At 41.4% G+C, this 16,250-nt stretch overlaps 1 protein-coding gene across 36 annotated transcripts in view, besides 9 other annotated features; it reads right to left on the bottom strand.

Moving 5' to 3' along the window:
- Positions 1-16,167, bottom strand: part of Mbtd1 (mbt domain containing 1) — a 61,140-nt gene extending 44,973 nt beyond the window's left edge. For 3 of the 36 annotated variants that reach the window (XM_006531908.4, XM_006531909.4, XM_017314202.2), the window contains exons 1-2: positions 15,601-15,839; positions 10,629-10,678 (exon numbers count right to left, since the gene is read on the bottom strand). In XM_006531908.4, coding sequence (XP_006531971.1) covers positions 10,629-10,678; positions 15,601-15,621 — 71 coding nt within the window. In that variant the 5' untranslated portion in view covers positions 15,622-15,839. Of the gene's footprint in view, positions 1-10,124; positions 10,603-10,628; positions 10,679-14,943; positions 15,858-15,895 lie in introns of those variants that run through there. The other 33 variants (XM_006531887.4, XM_030245441.1, XM_030245447.1 and 30 more) reach the window with 27 other exon arrangements.
- Positions 15,923-15,969: a conserved region, noted in NCBI's record as "conserved region; m3b region conserved between human, mouse, rat and dog". NCBI's record gives the evidence for it as "EXISTENCE:sequence alignment evidence [ECO:0000200][PMID:17784790]".
- Positions 15,923-16,250: part of a biological region, named in NCBI's record as "ES cell cis-regulatory motifs 1a, 3b and 9b", that runs on past the window's edge.
- Positions 15,934-15,967: an enhancer, noted in NCBI's record as "m3b fragment". NCBI's record gives its function as "moderate activity enhancer in undifferentiated mouse ES cells" and the evidence as "EXISTENCE:reporter gene assay evidence [ECO:0000049][PMID:17784790]".
- Positions 15,948-15,955: a nucleotide motif, noted in NCBI's record as "nucleotide motif; motif 3b". NCBI's record gives the evidence for it as "EXISTENCE:sequence alignment evidence [ECO:0000200][PMID:17784790]".
- Positions 15,980-16,022: an enhancer, noted in NCBI's record as "m9b fragment". NCBI's record gives its function as "low activity enhancer in undifferentiated and differentiated mouse ES cells" and the evidence as "EXISTENCE:reporter gene assay evidence [ECO:0000049][PMID:17784790]".
- Positions 15,993-15,999: a nucleotide motif, noted in NCBI's record as "nucleotide motif; motif 9b". NCBI's record gives the evidence for it as "EXISTENCE:sequence alignment evidence [ECO:0000200][PMID:17784790]".
- Positions 16,206-16,250: part of a conserved region, noted in NCBI's record as "conserved region; m1a region conserved between human, mouse, rat and dog", that runs on past the window's edge. NCBI's record gives the evidence for it as "EXISTENCE:sequence alignment evidence [ECO:0000200][PMID:17784790]".
- Positions 16,217-16,249: an enhancer, noted in NCBI's record as "m1a fragment". NCBI's record gives its function as "high activity enhancer in undifferentiated mouse and human ES cells, with moderate activity in differentiated mouse ES cells" and the evidence as "EXISTENCE:reporter gene assay evidence [ECO:0000049][PMID:17784790]".
- Positions 16,229-16,236: a transcriptional cis regulatory region, noted in NCBI's record as "motif 1a; binds an ES cell factor, likely a basic helix-loop-helix transcription factor". NCBI's record gives its function as "necessary for full enhancer activity in ES cells" and the evidence as "EXISTENCE:site-directed mutagenesis evidence [ECO:0005528][PMID:17784790]".

The following is a 16,250-nucleotide window of genomic DNA, read 5'->3' as shown; positions in this document are numbered from 1 at the left end:
ACATGCCCACAGGCCAATCTAACCAGGGCAATTCTTCAATTGAGGGTCCTTCTAACAAGGTGACTCTAGCTTTGTGAAGTTGACAATAAAAGCTAAGCAGGACACACTAGTAATCCCAATACTGCAGGCTGAGGCAGGAGGATCACATGTTTAAGGTTAGCACCTTCTGTATAAAGTAACATGAATATTTAGGAAATTTTGTGCTTTCAAGTTCTTTAGAGCCTTTAATATGCTTATGGCAGTATTAAAGAGGAATATATAGTATACAGTAATATCTTTTAATTTACCCTGAAGGGCTAATGCTCTAGAGGAGTGTTCTCTGACCTTTTCCATGGTCCTACTACACACAGAAAAGATAAATCTTTATAACATGTAGAAGGGTATGTCCCTGGACACACACACAGGCTAAGAAATCTGGCTATGCCAACATACTGTATACTCATATAGTATTTGACTTACCTATTACAACAAAGCCAAAATCTTATTACTTTTCGCTATTAACTATATTGTGTGAGGGTAGGTGCCCATGGAGGCCAGATAGATGTCAGATCCCCTATAGCTGGAATTACAGGTGGCTGTGACCTGAACTTGGGTCTTTTCTAGGCATAGCGGTGTTCTTAATTGTTCAGCCACCTCTTAAGCCCAACACCATCCTAATTTATGACACGTTTTGGGAAGCTGTATTCTTTGGAAGAGCTGTTCTCTAAGTACCCTTTCTTCCATTAAAATAGTTTACTGGTAACAAACAAACATGGTGGCCAGTGGTGGTGCAAGTCTTTCCTGCCAGCTCTTGGGAGTCAGTCCAGAGGAGAGCTTGAGCTCCTGTAACTGGAGCTACAGACGTTGCGGGCTGGGAATTGAATCTGGGTCCTCTCCTCTGGAGGAGCAGCCTAGATCCCCCCCCCCCCCCCCCGATAACAGGGTTTCTCTGTGTAGCCCTTGCCCACAAGAGATCAGTACAGTACTCAACTAGAAACTGAAATGCAAAAACACTACTTACAATACCAGCAAAGGAAATAGTTGAAGATAAATGTGGTAAAAGAGACAGGAACCTTAAAAATGAGAAAATAACCGGGAAAACAAGTCCTAAATGGAGAGGAGGATCATGTTCATGAACTATAATTAACGCCATTAAAAAGCCAATTCTTTTTCTTTGGGATTCTTAAGATAAGGTCATTCCTGTTAGCCTGAGAACTCATGTCAGTCCTCCTGCCTTAGCTTCCTGAGTGCTGGCAATCCTGGCTAAGTCGCCATATCTTGTACTAAAATGTCAGTTCTTTCAAAACTGATTTACAGATTTAACAAAATGTGATTACAGTCTTACCAGCGTGACAGCCTGACAATATTACAATGCTACAGTAATGTACAAAGTGGGATTTGGTCTTGAACAGGCTGAGAGATCAATGCATTAAGTAGAATGAGCTAGAAATAACCATGAGGCCAATAAAAATCAGATACTTTTATCCATATTCCAAATCAATCCAAAATGGTCATATTCCAAATTAATTCAAATGGCCATAGACATAAAGGGGAAGACCTTAAACTGTAAACGTCAAAGAGAAAAATAGCACTTCTGGTTAAGGTTTAAGGCGCATACTAAAAATGTCCATAAAAGAAAAAATATAATAAAACTGGATTTGATAATTTTTTTTTCCCCGAGACAGGGTTTCTCTGTGTAGCCATGGCTGTCCTGGAATTCACTCTGTAGACCAGGCTGGCCTCGAACTTAGAAATCCGCCTGCTTCTGCCTCCCAAGTGCTGGGATTAAAGGCGTGAGCCACCATGCCCGGCTTGATTAAAAAAAAAAAAAAATCTTACCTGAAGGTACTGCTGGGGCTTGCAAAAAGGCTCATGGAGATAAAGGCAATAGATGCCAAACCTGATAACCTGAATTAATTCCTGGAATCCACATATTACAAGTAGCAGACCAATTCCTGAAAGTGGTTCTCTGATTTCCAAAGGTCATGCTCATACAGCATTTAAAAAGGTAATTAAGAGAGAAAGATAAAAAGAAGACTGGGGAGAAATACTGGAAAATCTCATACTCAGATAACGAGAACAACAACAACAACAACAACAACAAAGTATCAAAACTCAGAGAGGGCTGAGGCAGTTGGGAGTGCTTAGAACATGCAAAAGCCCTAGGTTTGATCCCAGAAACTTGTTATACTGAAATCAGGAAGATAAGAAGGAATTCAAGGTCATTTTGGACTACAACCCAATTTGAGGCCATCCGGGACTAAACAAGACCCAAAACCAAAATACCCTCCACCCCCAAATTCCCTCAATGATTACATGGTGTGTTGATATAAATTTATAATCCCAAATTACTTGAGAGGCCAAGACAGAACACTCCAAATCTGAAGCCAGGTTGGGAAATTTACCAAGACTTTGTCTCTGATAAAAGAATACAAAAGGACTGATACAGCTAAGAGGTAGAGTGCAAGCCCAGCAAGCCCTAGGCCTTAGCACTGAAAAACCAAACCAAACAAGACCAGTTTGGTGCCACTCCCAGTACTTAAATTGGAGGCATCAGGAATTCAAAGTTACCCTCTGGTAAGTAATGAGTTTCAGATCAGCCTAGGTTATATAAAGTGATCTTAACTCAACAAAGAAAAAAGGAAAAAAGAAAAAAAAAAAGAAAAAAAATACTCCACAAAATAAGCATGCTCCCCAAACAATGAAAAACCAAAATTACTTCAGAGAACACAACAATCCAATTTTAAAAGTGATGCAAAATATCTGAAAAGACATTTCAAATATACTCAGATGGCAAATAAGGACATGGAAACAGCTTAATATTTTTTAGCTATTACAAAATGTAAATAAATGGAGGGGGGAGGGTATGGGGGGCTTTTGGGATAGCATTGGAAATGTAAATGAAGAAAATACCTAATTAAAAAAAATGTAAATAAAAACCATGAGATTGACTGGTCGGATAGTGCAGGCCTGTAATCCCAGCATTTCTCTCTTTAAATCCAACATTTAAAATGCAGACAAAGAACAGTGCTTAAAGGTAATCTGGACTATACAGCAAGATTTTGTGTCAAAGTGCCACAGACGGCCTCAGTGATTAAGAGCACTGGCTACTCTTGAATATGGATCAATTCTTAGCTCCCACGTGGTGGTTCATAGTCATCTGTTAACTCTAGTTCCAGAGAATTCAATGCTGTTTCCTGATCTCTGTAGGCACCAAACATGCATACACACAGGTAAAAACATACATAAAATGAACAAGATCTAATTTAGGCAGGTGTGGTGGCATATACTTTTAATTCCTGCAGAGGTAGGCAGATCCTTGAGTTCCCGGTCAGTGTTGCCTACAGAGTGAATTCCAAGACAACCATGATTACAAGACAGAAAAACCCTGTCTTGAAAAACCAAAAATTGCCTTAAAAAAAAAAAAAAAAGAAAAAAAAAAAAAAAAAAAGAAAAGAAAAGAAAAGAAAAGGAAGGATGGGAGCTACAGCTCAGCTGGTAGAGTGCTTGTTTAGAAGACTGAAGCCCTGGGTCTGACTGACCCTTGAAAAGCATAAACTGGTGTTGTGTCACATGTCTGTAATCTCAGCATTTGGGAGGAAAAATAGGGCATCAGAAGTTCATCATTATCCTTAAGGATGAATCAGACCCTGTCTCAACCACAACCAACTTCTGAGCTTTTTTAGAGAAACGAGACACACACACTTACTACTTCAGGAAATCATGAATCCACACTTTTACTTCCAATCCTACTCTACTCCCAAAGAGCCTTTTCTTTCTCACTTCAGTCTGTATTTTTCTTCCCAAGTTAAGAATGTTGTTCCTAGACAAAAACCAACTTACCTATTTAAAACTAATCTATATTTGTTTTCTGATATGTGGTATACACATATGTTCATTTGTGTGTACACATGTGAACATGCATGTATCAGTGGTCAAATTCAGGTGTCTTCCTCAATCTCTTTCTACTTTATCTGTTGAGATGTGATTCACTCAATCTGGAGCTCACTGGTCCAGTGGCTATTCAGAGAGCTCCAGGAATCTGCATGTCTTTGCCTTCCCCAGGGCTGGGGTTACAGGTGTCACTGCCATGTTGGGCTTTTTACCTACATGTGGTGATCCAAACTCTGGCCTCACGTTTGCAATGCAAATACTTTACCAAAAGGGGCATCTCTCCAGTCCCTCCGCTCTATCTTAAACACAAACGTTCTTAGATGATAAATCACATAGCATATACCACTTTCTCTGTAGAAGTGTCTAGTTCTCAGTATTTTGTATGTTATTATAAACTTAGGTGTATGTGTTTTATATTATGGTAAATCTCCAGTGTATAAAACAGTTTCAGAAGATAGAGGCTTAGGTAGAAAGGCATTTGACATGCAATTTTGTTACATACAAAGTACTTTCCAAAGAAGTTTTACCAGCTGTGTTTCTGTCCCAGCAGTATTAGACCTACCTAGGGGAATATACTCCCATTTTTGACTTTTTGTTAAAAAGACCGATATACTAGTCAGTATAGCCCTTCTTTTCACTTCTTTGGAAAGAAATATCACCCTTCCAGGAAGGCTGGAAGAACTGCACATCAAATGCCCATGCACTCACACTTAGTTAGGCCCAAGTAACATTTTGCCCCATTTATTTGTCTTCTCTCTAAATACATGGTTTACTTACACCATATGTACCAACCCTAACAATTAAAACCGTCTTTCATATCTACACCACAGTTATCAGCTTCAGGAATTTTTTAAAAGTATTTTATGTATGTAAACACACTGTCACTCTTTTCAGACACACCAAAAAGAACATCATATCCCATTACAGATGGTTGTGTGCCACCGTGTTGTTGCTGGGAACTGAACTCAGGACCTCTGGAAGAGCAGTTAGTCCTCTTCACTGAGCCTCTCTCCAGAACAGCTTCAGGAAGTTTGATAGTAATATAATATTTTTCTGCTAGGCAGGTGAAGTCTGCCTGTAATCTTAGCATGAGAGAAGCCAAGGCAGGAGGATTCTGAGTTTGAAGCCAGCATAGGCTGCATCACAAGCTCCACACTTAGGCCCGAGTTACATAGAAAAGTCAAACGACAAAGTAATTCAAATAACAAAAGCAAACAACTATCTCCACCCCTCCCCTCCCCTCCCCTGAAACAAACCAAACAATTAAGGCTATTAATTTCTAATCTACCATCCATATTCTAACATAATGTCTTTGGAAATTTATTTTTGAGAATGCAAGTTTTTTCCTTTCTTAATAGGGGTTTCTTTCTAGTTTAGGGGTTTAGCTCATATTACTTCATTAATTAATGTCACAGACTCTAGAGGCACAGGATGCCTACTTGTCCCTCACTGGTGACATTAGTTCTGATTACCTGGGAATGGTCTAGTCTAGTTTTCTCATCCTTTCCCCAGGACTCTTAATATGCAGGTATGCTTCTTTATAGTAATCTCACATCTAATTTAGCACCTGATAACTTTTGACAAATAAAACTTTATGTAAGCTGCAAAGTTCATTTTTCAATTCTAGTACGTCACTAGCCAGAAATAAATCCTATCATTCTTTATCATTTTTTATTATCAGTCTAAATTAACTTTTGCTCCCCACTTCACCATCCTTATTCATTTTGGGGTTCACAATCTTCAATTTGGCTGCGAAGGACTTCTTGAATTACTTCCCACATTCATTTGACATGTTACTATAATCTCTGGATAATTTATTTTCTAGCATATCAATACAGCCCAGGCTCACTTTACACTGACACTGCACCTTAGCCCTCAAATGAATTCCTTCAGGGAGATCTAAGTATCTCAGCATGGGATAGCTTTACACTATCCATCCCCTCCTCATTTTTTTCTTTTTCTTTTTCTTTTTGGAACAGGTTCTATGCAGCTTTGCTAACTCATGTAGACCCAGGCTGGCCTTGAACTCATGAAGATCTGCCTGCCTACCAAGAGGTGGGATGTATCATCACACCAGAACTTTTGGTCCACAACTTTTTTCCCATAGTTGTTTCTAGTTAGTGTGGATCTGTCTGCATATTTTGTTTTTGTTTATGGAACTTTTTAGCATGCAATTTAAAAAATATGGTTAACTCCAGTACTCAGGAGACGGAAGCAGATAGATTCCTGTAAGTTCAAGGCCAACCTGGTCTACACAGTAAGTTCTAGACCAGTAGAAATTGCATAGTTGAGACCCTCTTTTGGTGGGTGGTATGAATTTTATTTTTTTTAATGCTGGAGATCAAACTTAGGCCCTTGGGCATTCTGAGCACATTCTAGCAGTGTGCACTAAGTACCAGGATTTCCATTTACCTTTGAGTCAACATTAGAAAAATTGTTTGTACAGTTTGTCTTTAACTCTGAGTCAATTAGTATTTATTCTCATGAGTACTGAGAAGGATCCAATATCTGTTTAAATGGCTACCTAGTTGCTGTACTATCTTTTTATCTCTTCTGATTTGAAATACTACTTTAAGTACTGTTTCTATTATGTCCTTCTATGTATTTCTGAACTTTATTCTGTAGTCATTTGTCACTAATGACATGGATATATTATGCAGATTCCAACATAGGTAATTGTATTTATACAAACCTGGACCAACTAACCTACTGTGTACCTCAGCTGTATCATAGACCACTGGGGTGCTACAGCAGTTTCCCTGTACCCAAGAATATGGGTTTCTGTCTCATCTTCTACTGTCGTCATTGTGTTTTTCCATTCCTGAGACCAGGCTTTCTTTCTAGAGTTTGGTCTTACTGCCTTCAACTCAGGAGATTCTTCAGCACCTTTGTTCTTGTTCTTCAAGCTTATAATTGCAGAATAGGATATTCCTGACTGAAGAGTTTAATACCTACTGCTCACTTTTCACTTTTGTATTCCTTAATCACTTCTAATTTTGTTTCCACATCCACAATTCTTTTTAAAAACAAAACAAAATTTGAGACAGGGTCTTAGTATGTCACCCTGGCTGGCCTCTAACTCCTGTTTGCACCTCAAGTGTTGGGATTAAAAGTGTACACCACCATACTGGGTGTTGGGATTAAAGGTGTACAACACCATACTGGGCCCAGATCCATCATTCCTACTGAGAATACGGCAGAGGATCCTAAATGCTTAGTGGTCATGAAAGAGTGTGGGTGCCTGTGGAAGCTAAGGAGTCCCATCCCCTGGGAACTGGAGTTATAGGCAACAGTGAGCCATCTGTGGGTGTTGAGAACTGAAACTGGGTCCTTTGCTCTAGCAGTGTGTGCTAAGTCATCTCTCTATCCTCAACAATTATTAAAACAAGTTTGGGAGGGAGAGGGCACGCAAATGCCACAATACACATACACAGCTCGAGTCCTCCTCTGGTAGAATTCTATCAGTTTTTATGACTATCTTACAGGTTGAGTATCCTTTATCTTTCTCTCTTTTTCATTCTTTTGTTTGTTTGTTTTGTTTTTCAAAACAGGGTTTCTCGGTACAGCCCTGGCTGTCCTGGAATTTGCTCTGTAGACCAGGTTGGCCTTGAACTCAGAGATTCACCTTCTTCTGCCTCCTAAATGCTGGGATTAAAGGCAAAGAAGTGAATTGCTTAATTAAATGAGAAGGTTTCAATTCCTTAAAGGCAATGTATCATATAGAATAGGATATAGTATATCCTTATATAAAATGCTTGCGAGTATAAAATTTTCAGATATAAAAATCAGTTTTCTTGGGGAGATTCAAATCTAAGCACACAAAAATTATGTTTCATATAAATAATAAGTATTATTATATTTAAAAAAAATCATTTGTCTTTTGAGATACAGTTTCACTCTGAGCCCACCATGGCCAATTTCAATTTTGTGGCAGTCTTCTTTTCTCAGAGTTCCTAAGGTGGGACTAACAGGTATGAGTCACCAAGCCTGGCTTCTATTATTATTATTATAAAATTGGGTCTAAGTTGTCTGAGCAGGAGCAGGTCTTAAACTTATTTTGTAGGCCAGACAGGCATTGGGATTATTTGAACTGCTACAGTTTCTAGAACAGCGGGATCACAGAACTGTTCTACCATCCCTGCTTTTTCGTAGTGTTTGCTTCAGACATGGTTTCATGTTGTAGTTTAGTCTGGCCTTGCACTTGTGGCAATCTTCTTAGCATTTGGGTGTGAACACCTAGGTTAATTTTTTTTCTTCTTCTATTTTTAAAGACAAAGTCTTATTAGGTTGTTATGGTTGGCCCTGAACTTGTCATCTCCTGCCTTGGCCTCTGAAGTGTTGGTTACAGCCCTGTATCACCACGCACCTGGCTTTACATAGAAGTAATTTTAACTGCACCAATGTCTTCGTGGTTTTTTTTTTTTTTTTTTTGGTTTTTTGAGACAGGGTTTCTCTGTGTAGCTCTGGCTGTCCTGGAACTCACTCTGTAGACCATGCTGGCCTCGAACTCAGAAATCCGCCTGCCTTTGCTGTCTATGCAGAGATTAAATGTATATGCCACCATGTCTCATCCCCCTTTTTGAAAATTTATTAGCATGAGTGTTTTGCTTGAATGTGTCTATGCACTACTTGTGTGTCTGGTATCTAGAGTCCAGAAGAGGGTGTTGGATGCCTAGGAATTAGGAGGACAGATGGCTTGTGAGGTGCTGGGAATCAAACCTAGGTCCTGAGAAGAGCACCAGTGTGATTGTAGCTGGTAAGTCATCTTTCTAGCTCCTACACCTATGTTCTCACCGTGGACCATCACTTCAGGTCAGTCAGGTCACAGTTTCTACCTGGGCGGTATCTATCATATGGTGCTCAAGATGTCTTGAGTTTTTAAACACTTCAAATTTTAGGTTTTTGAATCAGAGAAGGTCAACTTGTACTAAGAATTTAGACCTTAGAGCTGGCAGTGTATATACACCTACCTGTAAGCCCAGCATTCCAGAGACTAAAACTATAAGGTCATTTTAGGTTACACAGAGATACTATCAAGGAAAACATTGGAAATTATGAACATTTCTGCACCTAATGTCTTTCACTCAGCATAGCATATCTGAGATCCATCTATTACTATATATACAAATGGTCTCTTTTTATATTAAGCACTGTCCACTTTATCCACATTTTACAGTTTATCTGTTCTCCATCTAGACTTGACTATGAATAACTGTCATTAAATTTTTTGTACAAGGTTTTCTGTGAACACACATGGTATGTCTCTTTATGGGGATTTCTTCTAAGACTCCCTAGAGAATAGTGGAAACCAAGGATAGTTGTAAACCCTAAGAAGATAATGTGTACACCTATACATAAATACCTATGAACGAAGTTTAACTTATATACTAGATATACATTATCCCTACTAAAATATTATAGCAGTACAATGAAAGTTATGTGAAAGTACATTCACAAATATCTTATTTATTGTGTTCACTCTTCTAGTGAACAGGGGGAACAATATGGATTTAGGTTGCTATATAAAGGTGTTTGAACACAAGCTTGTGACACCTTAACAGTCAATCAAGATGGATAAGAATTAATAGTTGGAACATGGAGAGTACAAACCATGGATAAACTGGACAAAGTCAAAGTCAGGACCCAGATATAACTATCTGAGAGGGTGTGAGACACTGGATGTTTCTCCAATTTTTTTTTTTAGATAGGGTTTCTTTGTATAGCTCTGGCTGTCTTGGAACTTGTTCTGTAGAAAAGGCTGGCCTCAAATTCAAGATATGTGCCTGCCTCTGCTTTCTGAGTACTGGGAATAAAGGCGAAACCACTACCATGTGGCTATTATTCTTGAATCATAAACTTACATGAGATCACAAAGTTCAGATGAGAAATCAAGAGATGGCTGGATTTAGGGTCTAGAAAATTACTTAGTTCCTGCTGGTTTCTGTCTCATCTCACCATCAGGATCAAATACAGTTTGATGAGTAACTGGGTCCAAATTTCTATACTTTTAGGTCCAATTTCTGGTTCTGTCAGTTTTACAATTTGGATGCCACAATTACTTAGGTCTCACTTTCCTTCTCTTTTAAGAAAATATAACTCACTTCAAAAGCAGGCTAAGATAAGGTATTTTACAAGTAATTAGGAAACAAACAGTGGCCTAAAGGGTCTTAAAAATTATTATTGTTGTTTAATTTTGTATGTGTGTGTTGGGGATCGAACCCAGAATCTTGCAAATGTTAGGCAAGCAGTACCATTGCGCTACATCGACCGCTACATCTCTGGTGTATTCATCTTGTCACAAAGCCTGATGGCCTGAGTTCAACCCCTGGGATCTGGATGCTGGGGAGGCTGCAAGCTGTCTTCTGACCTTCATCCATTCTGTGGCATACACAAGCTCACACGTGTACAAACACAAAATAAATACAGATGCAATAAAAAGCTATGTAGTTACTGAGTAGAGCTAACCAGTACTGTTAGATATACATATACAAGGGGTACTTCTACCATGTGTAACATAATTGGACATTAAAAAAGCAAAGTAATAGATATTAGCCTATAAGCTTCAGTGCCAAACAACAGAAGTATAAAAGTTTACTAGACTTGGTATGCCTGCTCTATGACTAGTCTACAAAGTAGGGTCAAATAATTGGGGCTACAATGCTTTAAATAAACTATTATATACAAGTAGCTTTATAATGGGGTGGCACTTATACAGTGAAAAGGACATCTGGGAAGACATTGACAGTGCTACTCACTTTTTAATTGCAGTGATCATCACATCTCTGAGTGGAGGCTTACAGAAACCCTATGAAAAGAGTAAGACTTGATTCTCACCTCATATTTCAGATGAAGAGATCAAAGCTCTGACAGTAGGCAACTTGCCTTAAGAACAAAATGAATAAATGAATTCAGAGCCAGAACTAGAGCCCAACCAATTTGCCCACTTTGTTCAGATCTTGTTTTTACTACACTAAATTCTAAATTAACATTCAAGTCAGAGTTAAAAAGCAGAAAGGAGTTCAAAATCAAACAGTGTTTCCCTAACTGATTTGGTAAGAAAAAACTTTCTGGACACACATGAAACACCCTCTTGGCAGGGCTTGGTGCACACACCTAAAACTCCAGCAATGTTCAAGTGGAAGCACACACAAGTTCAAAGCCAGACTGGACTTGAAATGAGAACTTTGTCTTAAAAAACCAAACTAGATTGGGAAGATGGTAGAGTACTTGATGCCCAAGTACTAGGACCCAAGTTTAGATTCTCCTGCACCACATAAAAGATAGGCACAACAGTAGGCGTCTGCAATCCCCCAGTTGCTGAAAGGCAGACAGGTAGAACCCTGGGGTCTTTAGTTAGAGAGCCAGTCTCACAAAGTAAGTAGAGAATAAGAGGAAAACACCCAATGCCAACTTCTGGCTTCTACATACACACATTCCTGTGTGTGAGACAGGGTGGGTGGGGAGGGGAGAGAGAAAGAGAGAGAGAGACAGACAGAGACACATAAGAGACAGTGAGACATAGAAACCAAACTAGACCAACTGGTTATCAGACCTTACTGTAGGCCCACTGAATAACCACCTCCAGGAAAAGTGTATTTTAAACTCCAATCTTTAAGAGATGAACTTAGTGATTACATTGTACCAAAACCTACATGCTCAATTTGGAAGAGATATGACTGTTTAAATTGACATCAAATAAAAACAGTATGATAAAATATTGAATGCGTCCTTCCATTAGCTACATTTTAAGTGCTCAATAGCCACTGTGGCTAGTGACTTCCATACAGATAACAGACATTTCCAGTACAGCTGAAAAGTTCTATTAGACAACTGATTCTATACCAATTCTTCAATTATGAGGAGAAAAAAAATCAAAGCTATTTGATGCCATCCAACAAGGCCATGGGGCTCGACAACGGCAGAAGTGCAGCTCAAGCCTCTTCTGACAGTGTCCCCAACTATCATTACAGCCCTTTCTTCCATTCAGAGACTATTCAAGTGGATTTATAGCCTTTTCACCCTTCATTACGCTTTCTAGCAAAGACAGAAGAGAAAGTATATTCTTGCAGAGGGAAGGAGGTTTTTGGTTTCTTTCTTTCTTTTCCTTCCTTCCTTCCTTTCTCTTTCTTTTCTTTCTTTCTTTTCCTTCCTTCCTTCCTTCCTTCCTTCCTTTCTTTCTTTCTTTCTTTCTTTCTTTCTTTCTTCGAGACAGGGTTTCTCTGTTTAGCCCTGGCTGTCCTGGAACTCACTTTGTAGACCAGGCAGGCCTCTGCCTCCCGACTTCTGGGATTAAAGGCGCGTACAACCACGCCCTGGTTAGTTTACTGTTTACTTTTTAAGAACCCTCCGGGGCAGGGCGTGGTGGTGCAGAGAACTCGGGAGGCCAGAGGATTTCTGAGTTCGAGGCCAGCCTGGTCTACAAATTGAGTTCCAGGACAGCCAGGGCTATACAGAGAAACTGTGCCTCAGACGGGCGGGAGGGGGAGAGAGACAAACAAACAAACAAACAAAAAGAAGCAGTAAACTCTTGTCTGGGGATGCAGTGTCAGTTAATAAGAATACCTAGCACCCACAAGCCCCAGACTTAATCCCCATCACTGTATAAATTGAATATGGTGGTACATGCCTATGAACCACAATGAGGTACAGGACAGTAAAACATGCATTTTTAAGATAAAAGTTAATTGGAACCTTTAAAGATTAGGACCTATTAGAATATAAATCTAAGCGTGGAACTACTTAAAATCTTTTGGCTTTACCCATTTATTGGTCATGTATTTGAAACCCAAAGACCAAAGACAACTTGTCTTTGAAGTTTATGTGGAAGGTTAAATCTCCTGTTGCTTCTGTGAAATGGGGGCTTTACTATATAGTCCAAGCAAAGCTGTATCTTTACTACATAGTCCAAGCAAAGCTGTATCTTCGGACGCTTGGGTGGTGGGCTTAAAGGCATGCACCACGATGTTTGGCCTAGACAGACATGTAAAAAGTTGTAAAGATAAAAAGCTGAGAAGTAATGAATTAGCAAGTCAAAACAGCTGACTTCTCCACGCTTAATACGTGGTTATTCAGATCACCTGAGGAATCCTGGCTTTCAGTCACTTCGTACTTTCAGTCACTTCATACTCTAATGACTATGACATTAACATGCTGTTTTTACTCATAAACTGCAATTCTGAGTCTGAATGCTGTATTTTAACACAATTTAAAATAATTTGCTTTGTCTTTATTTACAAAAGTAACTAAGGGATGAGGGAAACACCCAAATATCTTGGAAGACAGATAATGAGATCCATGTATAGCTAACCATAAAAAACAGAGTAATGACCTCTTTAAAAATAAAACCAGTTGTTCCTGTCTAGTATGTTTAGCATGCAAATGCTTTTAAAGTCAAATTTTATCATGACAGTTCATGCTTAAAGTTAGCAGGAAAAAACTTTGGAAGGCGATACTGACTGAAACTTTGGTGCGTAAATAGCTCTAAGTTTTTACAGCTAGGATTCAAATCCATGCTAAAACACTAGTGAATAGCCCTGAAAGAAAATGGCTAGAAACCCTGGCTCACCAGAGACATTAAGAACAGTCACTTATTTGCGACAGCATCTGCTCTAATCTGCAAGGCATTTGCAATACTTCAATATGGGCTTCCATATAAATAGAAGCTATTTGTTATTCAGAGGAGACAGTGCAAAAAGCCAGCTATTTTCTTTCTAAACACTCCTTGGTGTGAGGTAAACAGTCTGAAACACACAAGAGCAAACCACCAGCCTCTACCACAGACTGGGGAACAGGAAGACGCTTGCTTTTCTTTACCAGTATCAGGAGCAACTCCTGGGAGTTAAGCACAGCAGTGGGTGCCAATATATATTTGCAAGTTAACTACTAAGTGCTAAGTTCTGGTGCATATTAATGTAAGGGGTAAAAGATTAAAAAGTCGGGCTGTTGAGATGGCTCAGTGGATAAGAGCACCCGACTGCTCTTCCAAAGGTCTGGAGTTCAAATCCCAGCAACCACATGGTGGCTCACAACCATCCGTAAAGAGATCTGACGCCCTCTTCTGGTGTGTCTAAAGACAGCTACAGTGTACTTACATATAATAAATAAATTAAAAAAAAAGATTAAAAAGTCAAAAGTAAACAATAAATTGTAACAAACATTTCAAGTCTAAGAATTCTTACACTTACACACATGAGGGGTGGGGTGGGGGTAGGGGAAGACAGGCAGGTTCGAGCAAGTTCTTAGTAGGTTAAAGGTGTCTGCTCCCAATCTTGATGACCTGGGTTTGATTCCTGGTTCGCACATGGCATAAGTTAAGATGACTACCTCCACCTGTTCTCTGATCCCCCACCCCCACCCCCGCCCCCACCCCCCAACAGCATCCTATCCTATAAATAAATAAACGTTACAAGAAGCATTTGTGAGAAAGGGCCTTCCTTTTGGAGGGGGCATGGGTTTGCAAAGACCATGAGTCAAAATGATGAGAAGGAATAGTTTTGATCATGTATCTTCCAAGTATTGTATTTATTAGTTTCAGTACTATTCCTCCCCCAGGCCCAATTTTACGCGTTCTTAGAAAAAGTGATTTAGCAAAAGGCAAATAATGTACATTGACAGTACCAAGGATATGGTGTTAAAAATGTCCTCATCGCAAAGAGGACTACTTGTGAAACAGTCATGAAACCCCCACATAGCAGTTCCCTGGCTTCCCAGGGAATAGTTTCAACCATCTTTAGTCATGGAAGCAGCACACTTGATACCGACCCAGCAAAGTTTTCAGTTGGCCCTTACCATCTCTTTACTCTCCCCATCCCCCTCCCTCCACTTCCCTGATGTTCTTTCCTGGCATACAAAATATAGGCCAATGAGCAGTGGGTGGGTGAGGAGGATGTGAGAACAAATTTGAGAAGTAAAAAAGGGAGCAACTTAACCAGGACACGACATGAATGAGACTGAAGGGTCTAATAAGGGCAGGCAAGTGAATATCAGAGACTGAAAGAAACCGAAGGTGCTTTCCTAGGCTGCAGTGCGTGGTATATGGATGTAGGGTTAAGTAGAGGTCAGACTACCTACCACTCGTCAGAAGCTGGGCTGCTTTGGGTGACTTCTAGTGTCTCTTCCGACTCTGAAATGTCAGGATTTCTTTTTCACAAAGGAGAACGTACGGATGGTGGAAGCCCACTGACTTGGAACCCTCAAGTAGCAGCCTTGGCGGCTGACTCCCCGATACCACTCCTACGTCTCCCTCCCACACGTGCCCACCCCGCCCCCTTTCAGTATCAGCACCTCCACGTGCAAAATGCCTCTCGGCGCTGGCTCTACAATGGTGGGCTCCGTCTCCAGCCAAGCCCCGAAACTCTGTATGCTCCTGCCCCCACACCCCCGAGAAACCACTCTCCCACCCTTGGCAGCTAAAAAAGGCAAAGTCTCCTATCTAATCTTTCCCTTCAAGCAGAACGGGGTTGGGAGGGAGCAGAGGAAAAACTTTCTTATGTTTTTTTTTCTCCCTAAGAGAACCCTAAGTCAGGGGTTGAGGGGGGGAGGGGAACCCCTGAACGTTTAACGGCCAGTAGGGGGAGGGGAGCTCCGGAGACGGAGGGGGCGTGGGATGAAGAAGCAGGCCCGCGAGTGGGGTCCCCGAGCTGCGGCGTTCCGGGGGCCGGGCAGCCGCAGGCGTGCCCCCCCCCCTCAAACCTGGCACACAAAGCGGCCGCTGCGCTCGGCTCTCACCAGATCCTTTGTGTTTTCCATCAGGGCCTCATGGGTAGGGGCCGTCCGTGCTCCCCGAGCCCGCGGCGCCCCCTCCCCCCCCGCGAGCAGGGGGCCGGTGCCTCTCCCCGGGACTGCGGCGACTACAGGGGGGACCCCCGGCTGGGCCAGGGCCAGCGACAGCAGTGGCAGCCCCCGGATTTCCCCCCTTTTAACTCGGGTGGCCCCAGGATATCAACAACATTAGCATAGCCCTCCCTCCCCAGCGCGCCTGCGCCGTGACCCGCGCCCCGATTGGCCCACTTCCCCCACGTACCCTCCTCTCTCCCCTCCAGCGTGGGACCCTCGGCAGGCGCCGTACTCTAAGGACCGTACCAAGACCACAAGTCGATGAGGTAATTGAGGGCGCGCGGCACGACGCGGGGCTCAGAATCAGCAGGGCGAGAAGTTTCTTTCAGCCACTTCCATTTGGACTCCGGCCTCCCCGAGTCCCTTCCAATATGTTGCCTCCGAGAAGTTGTGTTGGGAAAAATTTCCACTCCAGTCACGCCGCTTCCCCCTCCACCCGGAAGATCGGCCTTCCCTGAGGAACTCCCACATGGGGCGGGGCCGCCGGACGGAGTGGGAGTGACGTAGCGCGCGAGCGCCGGTCACGTGGCTTGCGGCGGCGC

Source organism: Mus musculus, chromosome 11 (genome assembly GCF_000001635.26).
Source record: "Mus musculus strain C57BL/6J chromosome 11, GRCm38.p6 C57BL/6J".
NCBI lineage: Eukaryota > Metazoa > Chordata > Mammalia > Rodentia > Muridae > Mus > Mus musculus.
This window is presented reverse-complemented; position numbering and strand designations above follow the sequence as displayed.